This window comes from Balaenoptera borealis (genome assembly GCF_965194805.1).
Source record: "Balaenoptera borealis genome assembly, chromosome: 13".
NCBI classification, from domain to species: Eukaryota; Metazoa; Chordata; class Mammalia; order Artiodactyla; family Balaenopteridae; genus Balaenoptera; species Balaenoptera borealis.
Window position 1 is genome coordinate 102,912,362 of NC_138870.1, and position 16,537 is coordinate 102,928,898.

At 57.2% G+C, this 16,537-nt stretch overlaps 1 protein-coding gene across 4 annotated transcripts in view; it reads right to left on the bottom strand.

Annotated features, from left to right (window-relative positions):
- The window catches only part of CELSR1 (cadherin EGF LAG seven-pass G-type receptor 1), a 149,884-nt gene that overhangs the window by 23,268 nt on the left and 110,079 nt on the right, over positions 1 to 16,537 (bottom strand). For all 4 annotated transcript variants that reach the window (XM_082350585.1, XM_082350584.1, XM_082350583.1 and 1 more), the window contains exons 10-20: positions 14,357 to 14,542; positions 13,160 to 13,273; positions 12,114 to 12,288; positions 11,382 to 11,523; positions 9,105 to 9,225; positions 7,200 to 7,383; positions 6,173 to 6,274; positions 5,412 to 5,506; positions 4,786 to 4,995; positions 3,369 to 3,552; positions 1,701 to 1,844 (exon numbers count right to left, since the gene is read on the bottom strand). In XM_082350585.1, coding sequence (XP_082206711.1) covers positions 1,701 to 1,844; positions 3,369 to 3,552; positions 4,786 to 4,995; positions 5,412 to 5,506; positions 6,173 to 6,274; positions 7,200 to 7,383; positions 9,105 to 9,225; positions 11,382 to 11,523; positions 12,114 to 12,288; positions 13,160 to 13,273; positions 14,357 to 14,542 — 1,657 coding nt within the window. The remainder of the gene's footprint in view (positions 1 to 1,700; positions 1,845 to 3,368; positions 3,553 to 4,785; positions 4,996 to 5,411; positions 5,507 to 6,172; positions 6,275 to 7,199; positions 7,384 to 9,104; positions 9,226 to 11,381; positions 11,524 to 12,113; positions 12,289 to 13,159; positions 13,274 to 14,356; positions 14,543 to 16,537) is intronic.

The following is a 16,537-nucleotide window of genomic DNA, read 5'->3' on the forward strand; positions in this document are numbered from 1 at the left end:
CCCCCTTGGGCAAAGCATCCAGGGGTACCTCACCCCAGTAGAACAGACAACATGCACACACGCTGCCTGGGCCAAGGGCTGGAGAGCCTTCCCAGGAGGGAGTCAGGGCAAAGAAGGGATCTGGGCCAAGGGGAGAAGGTCAGTGTCTGAGGAAGGAGGACGTAAGTCTGGCGAAGCCCGAGGGGGCAGGTGAGAGGTGGGCAGAGGCTCGGAGCCAAGCCCCAGGGCTGACCCCCAGTGGATGCCTGAAACTGCAGATATTACAAACACTATTATATATTATATTTTTTCCTATACATACACACCTCTGATAAGGCTTAATTTGTAAATTAGGCACATTAAGAAAACAACAATAACCAATAATAAAACAGAACAATTACAAGTATACACTGTATTAAAAGTTATGTGAATGTGGTCTCTTTCTCTTTCTTTCAAAATACCTTATTGCACAAACGTAATGCCTTTTCCATCTTCACTAAGCACTTACCATGCACTGTGGCTGTAACTTTTGCAGTTTTAGTTGCAATGGCAAACTAGCTTAAATTTCTTTTTCCTTCCTCACAATTTCACAGATAGAAGATCCGTTCTTACTGTGGATCTTAGCAACCGCAGCGTACGATTTTTCTTTCCTAAGTCGAGAATTATCACCCTTCCACGTAAAGGAAGCGCTTCGTGGCTTCCCTTTGGCACAGCTGAGGTGCCAGCATCACTACTTTTGCTCTGAGGTCGTAATATCAGGCAGATAAGGGTCACCAGAACACAAGCCCTGTGATAACTTCGACAGTCGAGCTGATCACCTAAGTGACCAATGGGCAGGGCTACGCTGAACAAAGGGACGACTCACACCCCACGTGGGATGGAGTAAGTTTGCAACGAGCTACTCAGAACTGGCACGCAATTTAAAACATGAATTGCTTATTTCTGGAATTTTCCAGACCATGGTTGACCTTGGGTAACTGAAAACTCAGAAACCACAGATAAAGGGGTGATGGCTGTATATCGCTATTCTGAGGACGACTCTGAACAAAACACACTGCTGAATGTTGAAAACCCAAATCAATCCCAAATAAATACAATTTGTAAGATGGGGTCAGTTGTCAAGCTTGAGCCTACACCAGTGTAAAACCCTCTTTAAAAGTTTTTAAGATGCCTGAATAATACGCATGTAACTGACAAAACGAATTTACTAAAACCCTTCAAATTTTTAACTGTCCCTTACAGAATTTTATGTCTTCAAGCTCCTACCTTGGGGGAGACATTTTCAGTAGCTTGAGTGGATCTGTGAAAAAATACTTTAAGAAAATTCAACGTGTTTAAGCCGTGCGGTATTAGAGTCCTAACCCAGGATTGGAGAACTGCACACAGGCGACGCTGGTTTGGTTTTTGGGGGGTCGGGGAGGAGTGTAAAAATTTTACATCCACGGAGAGGCAGCTTTTCACTGCACAAGGAAGACAACCTCACGCGCAATTTAGGTGTTCACTCGTTCATCACATTGTAAATTAGCCTAAGTTTTGTACGAAACACCCTACCATCGCCTTTCCGTCTGACGCCAGCAAACGGGCTGCTGTATGCAGGGCAGATGCGCACGCGCAGACGGCGCTGCGACGACGGCGGACCCACTCCCCCTGCGGCACCACGGAGGCCCGCCCTCCTCCACCTGCCGCCCCCAAGGGCAGCCGTCGTGTCTCAGCGGCTTTACCTTTCCTCTCGGGTGGTCTGAAGAAGTCCTCCGAGAAGAAGACCGAGGACTCCAGGTCTCTGGAGACCTCGCCCCGCAGGTGCTCGAACCGCGGCACCCGGGCTCCCGTGAAGTTCAGTTTGTCGAAGACGTCGACGGCGAGAACTGCGGGGACAGGCGCCTCCATCACACGCGGCTCCCAACCCCTCCCGCGGAGAGCCTGCCCGGACCCGTGCCATTTTCAAACCGACCAGGACGGCTGTCCCCGATCACCTTTAAACAGAACCTACCTCCACTTCCTGCTGAGTCACACAGCCCGGTGCCTTACCGGGGGTCTCGGGGAGCTCAGGAGGCCCCCCCCGGCCCCCCCCATGGGCGTGTCATTTCCCTGCAGCTGTGTCCCTGCCGGCAGTCAGCCCTGCAGGCTCCAGGGCGACCCCCCAGGTCTTCCCACTGAGCCATTTTTCCAACACCCCCAATACAAAGGGCGCCCTCAATTCACTGCACAGGCAAGGGCTGTGCTCCCACCTGAGGCGCTCAGGACCAGGGTGGGTGGGAGCCCTGGAACGCGGGAGGCAGAGGCCACTGGCCCCAAGGACTGGGAGGATGGACAGGGCTGGCCTGTGGCCCGAGCACAGGGAGAACCAAGAAGGAAGCTCTCGGCCCAGTGCAGGGGCGATGGTCCCAACCACAGGGCATCAGAGAAGGACACTGAGGGGTGTGCGGGCAGAGGCGGGCCAGAGGCTTGGCCGGGACCTGCCTGAAGTCTCTGGAAGGGGCTGGGGGGCAAGGGTTACACCAGGTGCCCGCAGGCGCCCGTGTCCTGTCCGTCCCCGAGAGTCTGCGGGCCAGCTCTGCCAGACCCTCTCTCAGGACAGAGGCCGGAATGCCGGGCGCTCACCCTTCCGTCCTGCCCCAGTGATGACGGGGTCCCAAGCCCACCTCCCCCCCAATGCAAGGCAGGTGGCATCCTGGGCTCAGGCGGGCCTGGGAGGCGCAGACCAGCCCGAACATCTTCTGGTCGGGAAGTGAGGGCCCCTCCCTGGGAGCCTGGGAGTTCACGGCAGGGATGCCGCCGCACCTGCGCTAAAGGCTCAGGCCCTCCTGGCGACAGATAATCGGCTAACTCAAGGGGCGACTCCCCGGGAAGGGGCAATCCCTGGGTCCTGCCCGAGCCCCCATGGGGGTGCTAAGTAAACAGTCACGGGAGGAGAAAACCAGCAGCCCCCGCCTGTAGGACGGGCCCCCGCTCCAGGGACTCTGCTGCTGTGTCTGGGTGGGTAGGGCTGGTTCTACCACCAGGGCTTCCTCCCCAGGAAGGAAGCCGACGTTCAACCCCCGACTCCCGAGCAGCACGTCCTGGGCCCCCGGGGTGACTCGGTCCACAAGCGCTGGCTCTGCTGGTGGCTTGGCTCCCGGCCCAGGGAGGGGGTTCCCCCTCCGCCAGGTGCCAGGTGCCTGTCACCGTCCCTCTCCCAGCGTCTGCGCCTCTGGGGGAGCCTGGAGGCTGGACCTGCCGCCGGACCCTCCAGCCCACGTCCCTGGGCAGCCCCACACCTAGTTCTGAAGGCAAGGGGACCACCAAGGTCCTGCCAGCGTCGACCCTTCTCCTAGAGACGGCCGAGGGGCACTGCACCTGAGACGGGCCCCAGGGTTCCACCGTCCCCCCCACCGGGCCCACAGCCTCACTCATGTTGGGGGTGACGATGACGAAGGGCCGCAGGTAGGTCCTCCGCAGGTTTCGGGCCACGTTGCTGAAATAGGCCTCGAAGCGCCTCAGCAGCTGCGCGGTGCCCCCCTCGCTCCGCTGGATCTGCTCCCACGCGGCCCTGGTGCCCGGGGCCAGGAGGGCGCTGCCCGCCTGGACGACGTCCTGGTCAGACAGACAGATGGACAGACAGCGCTCAGCTCATGTGAGCGGCTGGCCGGCGCAGGCCTGGCTGACACGCTGGGGCCCAGCCTCCAGAGAGCCTTTAGGTCGCAGGACCAGGCCGGGCCAGGATCAGAAACCGCGAGAGGCTGTGCTCTCATCTCCAAGGCAGGAGACACGTGTCGGGGGAAACCGTGCAGGGGGTTTCACCGTGTGCACCCCGAGACACAAAGGGGAGCAGGCGTGCGGGGACGCCCCCCGTTGCATCGGAACCCCCAGCCCCACCAGGAGAGCCTGGCCTGGGAACGGCCGCCCCGTCGCTGAGCCCACAGCAAGGCCGCGAGGACGCGCCGCGGGTTCCAGTTCGAGAGATGCTCCGCCCTGCGCGCCTCGGATGAACAGGGGGCAGCGGGGAGACACTCGGCTGCCACGGGGACTCGGGGGCCACAACCCAGATGCAAACCAGGACGGAAAACTTCTGTTCGCAAAGAACCGAAAGTGGGAACAAACTCCCTGGGCCCGAACTCTCAGACCTGGATTGAAATACAGGTGCGGGAACACTGCCAAGGCCCTGAGGGCTCCGCACGGACAGGGGAGGTCCCCGGGGGCTCAGTGTGGACGGGGAGGCCTTAGAGAGGAGTGAAGAGGAAGCACGAGGCAATGCCATGCCTCACCCACACCCACACCCCTGGCAGGAGCAGTTTATAAACCGGATGAATGGGCCTCCTCACCAGTTATGCTAAACAGACACGTCTCAGGGGCTGATCACTTAAAGACAAAACAGGACTGTCTCTGCAGCAGGAGGCATCAAGCCGTGTGAGAGCAGGACCTCAGAGTTTTGGGGGGGTCCTGGCGCCCCACCTCTTATGGGTTGTGTGCCCTTGGTTCCCTGTGCCTCAGCTTCCTTAACTGTAAAGCAGGGCGACACCTGAGCTTCATACAGGATGTGTGTGGGAGTAAGTGGGCCGATTCCTGTAGACCCCAGGACACTGGCGTGCACGCAGTGGTCAGGTGACAGCGGCACCACTGTCATCACCGTCAGGTCTGTCTCTTTGCCAAGACGCTCCTAACACTTGGAATCCCTTTTGCTGGTCACTGAACTGGCCTGGGCTCACGTCTGAAAAGGGCAGTCTGGCCCTGAGGACACCGGGCCAGATGACCTTCCACGACCGAGCCAGGGCCCCCGGTCCAGCTCACCCCTGGACGTGTGGGGCTCTCTGCCCGCCGCCTTCCTACCTCGTGGAAGTCGGCGTCCCGCGTGGCCGCCAGCTCGAAGCCCTGCTGGCTGCTCTCATGCAGCAGGACGCGGCCCAGCAGCTGGTAGGCCGTCCGCACGTCGTTGCCGAAGAGTGGGTCCGTGTGCCGCGTGGCGTTGCGCAGCGCCTGGGCCAGCCACAGGGACCGGTCACCGTCCATCCGCGTCACGTTCCGGCTCAGCTTCTCGTTCTGGGTCGGGGAGCAAGCGCCAGGTCGGCCCTGGGCCCTTCCCCTGACTCAGAATCCACTACTTTCCAGGGGAAATACCCTTGTCAGGAAAGAACTTTAAAAATCCCCAAGCCCCAAAATGAACTTGGGCTGATGGCTGTGGCACAAAAAACGAGGGTCTGTCAGGCTAAAAAGCACTTGGAAAAAGACACCAGGTGGAAGAAGGGAGAGAGTATGACACTGTGAGTCATGGGCGGATGGCAGGGTGGGGGGCTCGGGCGTGGGGACTCTTGAGTCTGCAGAACCAGACGCAGGGTGGGGTCTGGAGAGGGAGGAGGACATGGCTGCCGCCGTGCCCCGAACAGATGTGCTGTCCCCGGGCCCCGCCCAGCCTGGAAGCCCACCCTCTTCCTGCACGTCCCCAGGGTGCAGCCTACCATGGCTTTGAGGTCCACGAAGGAGACGGTGGTGCAGTTAAAGAGCTCTGGGGGCAGCCAGCCCTTCTCCCCGCTGCAGTGCCGGACCGCGTTTCCTGGGGAACAGAGAAGGACCTGCCAAGCCTGAAAGCTGAACTGTGAATGAACCCCTCGGCTGGCCCAGGGCCAGCAGGTGCCATAGCCACGAAGCCAACACTGCTCTTCCTTCAGACTCGGGGACACGCTGACAGCTGCCTGACACTCACAACCAGGCCTTACCGTTGGCCTGAGCTGCCCAGCAACTACGGGTGGACACCTGAGCGAGTCCGTGAAAAGAGAAATCGGCTGAGTGGTCCATCGAGCACCCACCGTGTCCACATGCGCTGCAAGCCCACCCGGATCCCACTCCGGGCTGGCGCTTTCTCTGCACTGACTCACCAGACCTCCCCCGGCCCCCTGCAGCCAGACGCAGCTACCCTCCCAGTTTTATGATGAGAGGCCAATGCTGTGAACGGTGAGGCAGCTTGTCCGAGCCTCCCCACCACCGTCCCCATCCCAGCCACTAGGCTCTTTGTATTTTCATTGTGCTCTTTCCAGGTTTTATCATTTACGACTGAGGAAAAAGTTATCTTATCCCCCCGATCACTTTGGCTAAAGGAACTATTTCAACACGGAACATCCGGTGAGTTCCGACACCTCGGCCGGCTCTCCCGCAAGCCGCACGCCTCCGTCTAATGTCCCGCCTGGAATGGATGCCACAGGCCACACCCCGCGGTACTTACCCACAGACCCTTTAGGGCACGGCACTGCGGCCGGCTGCCCGAACTTGGTCTGCGGCCACCAGATGCCAGCCTCAAACGCTCTGGGACAGCCGTTGTAGATCACTGGGGTACGGAGGGAAGAAGGCGCTCAGCCTGGCACATCCGTGCACACAGATCGTGCTAGACACGCTCCTCCGGGACGGAGGCCCCGCCCCCACCAAGAACCGGACCCCTCGCATCCCCCCATCGGTGTTAGAACGGGCGGTGGGGGGACCCAGGCTCTGACCCACGCCTCCTGACGGGCCAGTGGACAGAAGGCCAAGCAGACACAGCTGGACCAGGAGGCTGTCAGGCGCCCTCATCACGTCCCAGGAGTGTGTGGTGCACAGACATGCACGCACACGTGCACACGCACACACACATGCAGACACACACATGCGCACACACGCACACACATGCGCACACACACAGACACGCACACACGCAGACATGCGCACATGCACACACACGCAGACACGCACACCTGCACACATGCGCGCGCGCACACACGCACGCAGGCACACACGCACGCACGCACATGCACACACACGCGCACATGCGCACACACGCACATGCACACACACGCAGACGCACACATGCGCACACACGCAGACACGCACACACGCAGACATGCGCACATGCACACACACGCAGACACGCACACCTGCACACATGCGCGCAACACACACATGCACGCAGGCACACGCATGCACACACGCACGCACGCACATGCACACACGCAGACGCACACATGCGCGCACACACGCACACATGCACACACACGCAGACACGCACACGCACACACACGCAGACACGCACACCTGCACACATGCGCACACATGCACACACACATGCACGCAGACACACACATGCACGCACACACACATGCGCACACACACACATGCACACACACGCACGCACACACACACACACACACACACACACACACGCAGACACACAGTGGCCTGTCCCCGCTGTACAGCCTGAGAGGGTCAAGGGCAACGCGGACCTTCGCAGCCGAGGACGGTGACCTCGGCGAAAGGGTTGTCGCAGCGGTTGCACTGGCGGCCAATGACGCCGGGCTTGCAGCTGCACTGGCCAGTGTCCGTGTCGCACGCGCGGCTGTGGGAGCCGTGCGGGAAGCAGTCACACGGCAGGCAGGTGTCCTGCCCCGGGGGCCTGTAGTAATTCTCCTGCAAGAGCCAGAAGCAGAGGCTGGACGTCAGACACCGCAGACAACCTACACCTGGCGGACGTTTCCTGAGCCACGTCAGGGTTCCCGCCCGGCTCCCTGGCCTCCTGGCTGTCCTCCACCCACGGCCTCCAGGCCAGCGGCGTCTGGGGCCCCCAGGGCGGACAGGGCAGGTGTGTCCTCCAGGAAAACACGCCCTCTCTCACATCTCAGCAAACACTTACCGTGAGCCACCATCTGTCCTAAAAAGGATCAGAGATTCAAATGGAGATCTATGCACAAGGGTACCAGCATGGCTGACGGAGGTGTTTCTTTTTTTAACTGTGAGAAATTAGAAGCCACCCGAACATCTGTCGTTGGGCAGGGCGAGCCGATGGTCAAGAGCATGGGCTTGAGTTTTGGAAAGTCCTGGATTTACGCCCAGCTTGGCCATTCACTGGCCACACTGCCCTTGCCGGGACACTTGGCTTCCCAAGGTCCAAGGGTCCCCGGCTGAAAACTGGGACAGGCTGTGACTTGGGCAGACTCGTGGCCAGTGACAGAGGCTTCTGTGTCAGGCAGGGACACGGAACTGTCCCACAGGGGGATCCAACTGTGTGTCTTTCGGTGCCCGAGGAGGCACTGCATGTGAGCAGTCACTCTGGGAGGGCGCACGGTATCACTGTCACTGTTTACGGTCCTTTCTGCATTTTCTATAATTTTTGATGAAAAAAAAAAAAGACCCTAGGCATGCTTCCCCCAAGTACCCTCCTCACTTTCCTCCTGCCCTGCCCCCCACCAATGCCATGACCGCCATCTCACACCACGTGGTTTGTGTGGTCCTGATCTGCTAGCGCCCTTATGATCTTTCAGGTGACATCGGAGGCACAGTGGAGCACGCGGGACACGACGCATGTCAGACAGGGCGCCGGGGGGCATCAGAGGGCGCCATGACGGCAGGCTCCCCTCTTGGGTCAGCAAGCCTGGCCGCGGGACAGCGCGTCCCTCCGAGCGGCTACTGTTACACACAGAATTTTCCTTTGGGCTTCAAGTTACCGGCAGCTCACGGCAGTTGTCGACACAACATTCTGAAGGTACGTGGAGTTTTCTGGGAGGCCCAGAGGGCCGGGGTTCCCTGTGCTTTGGGCTGAGAACACTGCGACTCTGCACGAGGATGACAGGCACCCGAGGCGAGGGAGTGGGCAAAGCTTTTCGTATTTTAAATGTTGGTCGTCACTGGGGACTTCCCTGGTGGTCCAGTGGCTAAGACTCCGCACTCCCAATGCAGGGGGCCCGGGTTTGATCCCTGCAGGGAACTAGATCCCACATGCTGCAAGTAGGAGTTCGTATGCCGCAACTAAAGATCCCGCACGCGGCAACGAAGATCCTGTGTGCCGCAACTAAGACCTGGAGCAGGCAAATTAATTAATTAAATATTTTTTTTAAATGTTGGTCATCATTGAGTGGTTTGATAAAAGACCAGGAAAATGGCCAACCAGGAGAACCATGTTTGGTGACGAAGATGAGTCAAACTCACAGAAATTGCTTGGTTTCCCGTGACCGTGTGTGGGGCTGAGCCAGCTTACAGGTGAGAACCTGTAAGCTGGGTTCACCCACAGTGAACCCTGTGAGTACCCAAGTGTGTGTGTGCTCGTGTCCAGGTAGACGTGTGGGCGGGCGTGTGCGTGTGCACGCCCCGCCGTCTCCCTGGGTCCCTGCTGTCCGCCCGCGGCCGGGCCTCACCTTGCACTGGCACTGCCCGTTGGTCTTGTTGCAGTCGGGGTCGAAGCCTTTGCTGACAGCACAGTGGCAAGGCCCGCACACAGGGTTCCCCCACCAGCCTCTGGGGCACGGAAGGTCGATCCTGTTGGGAAATCAGATGGCAGACGGAAGGTGTACAGAACTGCCCTTTTTGGAACGAGAGGGATGATGGAGGCCTGGGCCTTGGCTGGACTAGTTCTGGGCCTCTCCCGCCCCCCTGAGTGGTCTGTTGCCCCCTTGCTGGCCCCCACCTGCAGGACTTAGCATTTCATGACCTATGCCCAGCCTTCCGGGGCCCCGCATCTGGAAGGGTTCTACCTACAATACTGTTATTTTAAAATAATCTGTTTGCTCACTTTTTTCTTCCACCTGCAAGATGCAGGCGAGCGCCCCAACCCAGCTTCCTAGGAGCACCACGTCAGTAAGTCCTCTCCGCTCAGCACCCCTGCACCGTGACGCCTGGCCCACGGGAGAGGGCGCTCAGGGACAACGGGCCCAAGTGTCAGACCGGCTCGTCACCCAGCCCCACCCAGCGCAGACCGAGCCCACGTCCCAGGCATCTGCCAGCACAAGACCGGCGGGAGCGGCAGCATCAGTGCTTCCCAGGTCCCCTGGGTCAAATGCTGACCACATCCCCACGGGTGCTGGGAGCAGCCTTTCCGGGGATGCGGGGCCTGCTTCAGTCAGCTCAGAGCAGCCCTGGGCTGGACACGGCGGGCTCAGAACCGTCAGACCTGCCCAGTCCTGCCCTCTTGAGCTGCCCGGGCAGACGCTGAGATAGGCGACCTCCACGGTGACGGTGACGAGGCCAGGCTCCTCCCTGCCCCGCCCGGTGGCGGCTGCTGCCTTGTTGCCGTCACCCTACGCCCACTCCCCACCTGACCGCTCACTTGAGTGTCCGCTGCTGACCTGTCTGCCTCGGGATGCCCCCCGGGTGTCCTTCAGGCTCCGCAAAATGAAACGCTGCCCTGGGTTTACTATCCTGGTTAACGACATTCCATCTGCCCACCTGCCAGCCATCAACCTCTCCTACTCACTTGTTCACCTAACCGGCAATTATTAAGTACTGACTGTGTACACACTAGGGGCATAACAGCGACCAGGATGGGCTGGGGCTCCAGTCTGGTGTTGATGGATCTACGTCAACAGTGTGGGGATCCCAGAGGCTTGGTGTCATACCCCTTCTCGCTGTCTCCTCAGCCCTGCCTTGCGGGCATCGCCAGCCCTTGGGGGCGCCGCACGGCCTCCCAGCTGGTCCCTTTGCCTCTGGCTTCCGTCTGCTTCCACCACGCTCCACCTGTGAGCTGGGGGCGCTCTGACACCCAGACCTGATCCTGCCCCGTTTCTGCAGGGCCCCTGCGGCCTCTACAAAGCCGAGCTGTGTTCCCGGTTTGCAGGCAGGCCCTCTACCCAGGCCTGTGCGTCTCCCCAGCGCAGAACATGCTGGAACAGCACGCGACAGCTCTGCCCGGGACCCACCCGCTGAGCTCCTTAGACCGGTCTCATCCCATCACTGCTCTCCAGACCTGCCCCCTTGGTGTCCCCCTGGAACGCCCCCTCCTTCAGCCTCGCTGACTCCCAACCTGCCATCATCCAACGGGCTGTGCGGTGCTGAGGGCGGGGGCTGCATCCGGATCACGGGTGGGGTTACAGCACACACTCCGGTCCCCAGGGGGCAAAGAGCGGAGCGAGGTGTCCCGGCCAGGCGGCGCAGGCTGGCACCACACGGCTCCTGCACCAGGACGGCCCGGCACCGGCCGAGGACCATCAACCTTGAGTGCATCACCTCCCAAAGGGGCTGGGGTCTTGGTGTGTGAAGTACCTCGTGGCCCCATCTGGGAGAAAGTGCTCTACCCGTGATGACTACACACCTGGACTGCGGGTGCCTGGAGAGCGAGATGCCCCCAGTGAATTACACCAGGACCATGTGCACAGCAGAGACGACTGCCACTCCCGGCTTGAAAGATAAAGCGTTCTCTGTCCTCACACTCATCTTCCCGTACCCCAGCGACCGCCTGCTCTGTGCACAGCTGGGCTCTTGATAAATGAGTTGTGCTGTGTGTTTCTGGGGTGGAAACACGCTCAGGGGGTTAGTGTGAGATGCCCAACCGGATTCTCGTTTATTTCATGCCAAACTGAAAAACACATGTCCTTCTTATCCTGAACCATATGTATTTGGGGGTTAAATAGCAAAGAGGAGAGAACAGGTCAGGAGGAGAAGTAGCCACGTGGACCCTGAAAGCGAGGGCGTACTCTCACCTGTTCTCGCAGTACTGCCCGTAGTGGCCGGACCCACACTCACACACGTAGCCCCGCGGGGAGTCGGGGCTGTGCACACAGGCTGCCACGTGCTTGCAGGGGTTCACATGACACGCGTCCACACACTTCCTTCCAAAGTACCCTGCGGGGACAGGCCAGCGTTAGCCCACCCCAGAATCCACCTCTGGCTTTGCGAGTCCGCTTTCCGGAGCGACACCCTCTGTGTTAGGATGTGTTAGCAATCTGCGGCTTCCCCAAGCCTCGGCTTTCCATGCTACTCTGCAGGGGAAAGTGGCAAAGCCCCTCAGAGTCACGGGAAGCACGAACACGCGGGGGCTCAGACCTGGAAATGCAGAGATGAGGGCCTGCCTCCCGGGCCCCCCGGGAGGGCTCAGAGCGGGTGGGTACCAGCTGAGGATAGCCACAGCACCTCAAAATTCAGAGGCAAACACCGAACGTACTATTTTTTAAATGTGCGCCTTTCACAAACTCTCCCTCATCTCAGTATGCGCCCTGAGGATCCAACTGGGAGTGTCCCCTGTCCCCCAAGTGAAGAAGAGACAGGACACAGGGCCACTCCTTAGTTACAAAACAAAGCTCAGGGCGCCCCAGACCCCCAGAGAGGTGATGGAGGAGCCACCGCCCAACTCGGCTTCCCACAATGTGTTTTAAACACCAAAGGCGTCACCCTCCACCGACGGGCGCCAGGAAAGGGGGGCTGTGGGCGCCCACCTCTGTCGCAGATGCAGGAGTAGCCGTCCCAGGTGTCGTGGCAGTGGCTGTGCTGAGGGCAGGGGCTGGAGGAGCAGGGGTCCTCCACGTCACAGCCGTCCTTCACCCTGACCTTGAGGGCATCGTTCATGTTCAGCGTGGCGATATTGGTGGCCGTCTCCCCCATTCTCACACCCTGCGTTAAGAAAGGGCAGCCAGAGTTGATGCTGGGGCCTTGGGGCTGGAGGAACCCCAGAAGGTAACCAGGGGTTAAGAGAACCCCGAATTCTCTGGGGTCCCTTGTTTTAAAAGCTATGCCTCATTTATCGAAAGGGCTGGGACTGGTGGGGGGATGGCAGGGATGAGGGGCACTTCTGCTCCCCCCAGGTGTGGATCCCAGGCAGGGGGACAGGCCACCCAGAATGAAGACGGAATGATTCCATATTCCGATAATTCCATGGTGAGGGTCACGGAGAAAAAATAATGAGGACGATGGGCGAGCACGGCCGCTGATGAAAGTGAGCGGGGGGTGGGTGTGCCGAGGGGGTCCTGGGTGGAGGGCCACCCGTGCCAGGCACCTCGGGGCCAGATCACCCAGGGGCGGGGCGGGGGCGCAGGAGAAGGGACTAAGGATTTATTTCCCTGCAGTGGGGCTGGGGTTTGGGGGCGCAGGCAGAAGCAGGGAGACATGAGCTCAACTACTTTATAAACAGCTCACTCCGGCTGCTGCTAGAACACCTGGTCTAGGGGACGAGCGCGGGACCCGTCCAGGTGAGCACGGGGGGTGGGGAGGGGACGGGACGGGGCTGGTGCAGGCAGCGAGGGGCAGGTTCTGGGAGTGACATGAAGACAGAGCTGCAGGGGGCCGGCCGTGGCGTGGCTGTGAGGGGAACTCGAGGGGAAGCGTGGGAGAGGAGGGCTCTAAGTGGGGTTTGTTAAAACTGGATTGGCGATTAGAGAAGTTATTCGTTCACTGAAAACTAACAGGATGACCAAGGACACCAACTGCGGTGCTGGCCGTCCCTGAGCAGGACGCGGTGGGCCAGGGCCGGGCTAGGGGAGGGTACCTGCATACAGCCCCGGAAACCGCGGCGCACCGAGACCGTGTCTTCAGACGCGCCGCCCACGACGAGGCTTCTCATCCTCAACCCAGGGAGCTGGTTCCCGATCTGCACCGTGTCCTGTGCAAAGAGAGGGGCTGCATCCACCATCTGGAAACATCTGGCTGGAAAGAATGCGCTCAAAGGCTAAAATGCAGTCGCACCGGCAAGCTCCTCACAGCCTGAGGACGTCTGTGCCTCCAAACAGAGGGCCCGGCTCAGCCTTCTCCGTGGAGAACACGGCTGTTTGTGGGTGACGGGCAGGGCGCAGGAAGCAGTCAGAGGACCTGTGTCCATGTCCCAGCCCAGCCAAGATGGGCATCTCGGGGGATGAGGGCAACCCTTCCACCTCTGTCGTGGGCACTGCCAACAAGCCACTGCGTGAAAAAGCTTGACAAACTAGAAAGTGGCAGCGAGTGGAAAACACGTCCACAGGGGCAGGAATCTAGAAAGGTCTCAGCTGGATCCTTAGGCTCAGGAAGGTACACACGTAGAACACGGCAGTTTATCCTCAGAACCAGGTGTAAGATGAGCCTGGACTCCAAAAGCACTCAGGAATCACAAGTAGCCCCTTAAGCGCGTGGGGGTCCCGTAAATATGCCTCCTGTTACCTGGCTGCAAACCCTGGAAACCCAGTGGGGTTCAGCAAGCGTCCTCTGAGTCGCCCTGCCTGGAATGCCACCTGCCCATCTGGGATGCGCAAATCTGAGTCGCCCTGCCTGGAATGCCACCTGCCCATCTGGGATGCGCAAACCTCTCTGGCGTCCCACAGCCCCCCCTCTGGAACCTGGATCTCATTGCTCCCCCCCCCCAATATCCATCTCTGTACCCCGAGGCACAGCACTGAATGTGCAGCTGTGGCACAAGCCAGCTTTGCTAAAAGAAACCTCTGCTGAAGGCACCGATGGCATCACGATGGGACGCACAGATGGACCAAGTCCAGCGCCTGACGCCAGGAGCTGACCATCTGGAAAGGGGATGAGGTGCAGATTCCAGTGACCTCAGCATAGGAGGAACATGAGACCCGAATTCAGGGAAGCCCAGAAAGCGCTTCCTCAAATCCACAAGGGCTCTGGCAGGGCCTGGCACCTGGAGGGGTCGCTCTGTTTTCCCACAGGCCCGGGGAAGGGGTCTGTTCCAAAGGGGGTACAGGTGCCCACTCACCTGGTCCACACCATAGTCCAAGGTCATGACTGCCAGGTACTTGATGTCTTTGCCCTCCTTGGCACTCTTCAGTTCTATCAACAGGTGGTGCCACTCCCCGTCAGTCACGCGTGACCTGGACAGTCTCATGGACACCACATCCGAGGGGCCGTGGGACACCTCAAACTGGATGTAGTTGTTCAGGATCTGTAGGATGGGGAGAGCTGCACTAGTCATTGAGGAGATGATGACAAAATACAAAATACATTGCAATCACTTAAGTAACAAAGCCACGCAAACAGACTTACCACAGGGCACCAGGTCAAAGATGGACTTAAAAATTAGGCAAAGTTTAATTTGCCGTTGCCTGTAACACTCTTCAGAATTACAAGCCTTCTTCTATGGTAAGAAGTGTCGAACGCTGACAGAGGTCAAGTAAGATAAAGCCCATTGGACTTAAGTAAGGGGAACAACCACAGATTCAGGTGACTATTGGGCTCTTATTTTTGGATGTAAATGTTTCATCTTATGAGACAAGATTCAGGTCACCATGATCAAATATATGAATGAAAAAACAGAAATCAGGATTATAACTGGCCTAAGATGTTCACGTTTTAAGAAAACGTAGCCGGGGCAATGCTGAGATCATGTTTCCCTTTCCCCAGTGAAGGATTGGGTAGTTTGGACCAACCCTCCTCCTGAGAACACCTAGGAAAACGAGACAAAATGTTAAAGCACACCTGTCTGAGGCATCAGAGTGACCCAAGTCCCTGCAAGTTACAGAAGCACGACCAGGGAGAAAATGGGAATCTGCAGAAATAAGCTTAGTGCTTTGCCATATGGTTGTTAGCGGGCTCTGGAAGGCACAGCTGAGGCTGATAGCTGTGCAAAGCTTTCTTGGTTCATGAGGCTGGGAGGAGAGACACTGGAATTCAGAGCCTGCCCAGGGTAAGGGCTGCCAACCAGAAGCAAACATGGGGGATGTGACACCACCTTAGTTTCAAATTCTCTCTAGTTTTTCAACACGATGCCCAGCACTCAATCACAAATAACCAAGTATGTGAGGAGACAGGGCAGTGTGCTTGAAATAGACCCATGGGAATCCAGACGAGAGAATCATCAGACACAGACTTGAAAATAGTAATGGGAACCACAGAGCTTTCAAGGAAACAGATTCAGGTACCAGTAGACTCTTATTTCTGGCTGTAATTTTTCCATTTCATGAAATTAGACTTAAGCTACCAAGTTTAAATACATGTAAGATTGTAAATCAGCTATACTTCAATTAAAAAATACACGTGAGAAATATAAAAGAACAGCGTTGTGACTAATCTAAGATACTCATGTTTAAAGATAACTTCAATCTAAAGAGCAGATTAAAAAAAAAAAACTATTAGTGCACTGGTTAAAAGAGACACGCCTGAAATATAAGGAAACAGAAATGTTGAAAGGAGAAAGACAGAAAAAGATACATCACGTAAACACCAACAAAAAGAAAGCTGGTGTAGCTACATTAATATGAGACAAAGTAGACTTTAAGGCAAAAATAATTATGAGAGATAAAGAGGATTTTCATCATGATAACAGTCAATATTCCAGAAAGATAAAACAATTCTAAATTTGTATGTACCTAATAACATAGCCTCCAAATCTACAAAGCAAAAACTGACAGATCTAAAAGGAGTAAGAGATAAGCCACAATCAAGGTTGGAGATTTTTAACTCACCTCTCTCAGTAACTGAGCAAACAGACCCCAAAAATCAATAAAGATATAGAAAATTGGAGTGCTACATGAACAAACGTCACCTACTTGACACAGAACGCCACAGAATACAACTGCAGTGCACACATTCTTTTCAAGTATAGGTAGAATATTCACAAAAATGACTAAATGCTGGGCTCTAAAGCAAGTCTCAACACATCTCAAAGGTCTGAAATCATACCACGTATGTTCTCTGACCTGCAATTATGCTAGAAACATCAAATGATTTACTAGAAAATGCCACCTGTTTGCTGAGAGGTATACTTGTGAATACCCGATGGGTCAAAGAAGAAATCACGATGGAAAATAGAAAATGTATTTAGCTGATTATAAAGACAATGCAACTAATAATGTACTTTGATTTTTCGCCTCAATTAAGAGTCAACTGAAGAGGATAATTTTTCACCTTTTTACATTTTGTTTCCTTTCATTCCACAGAA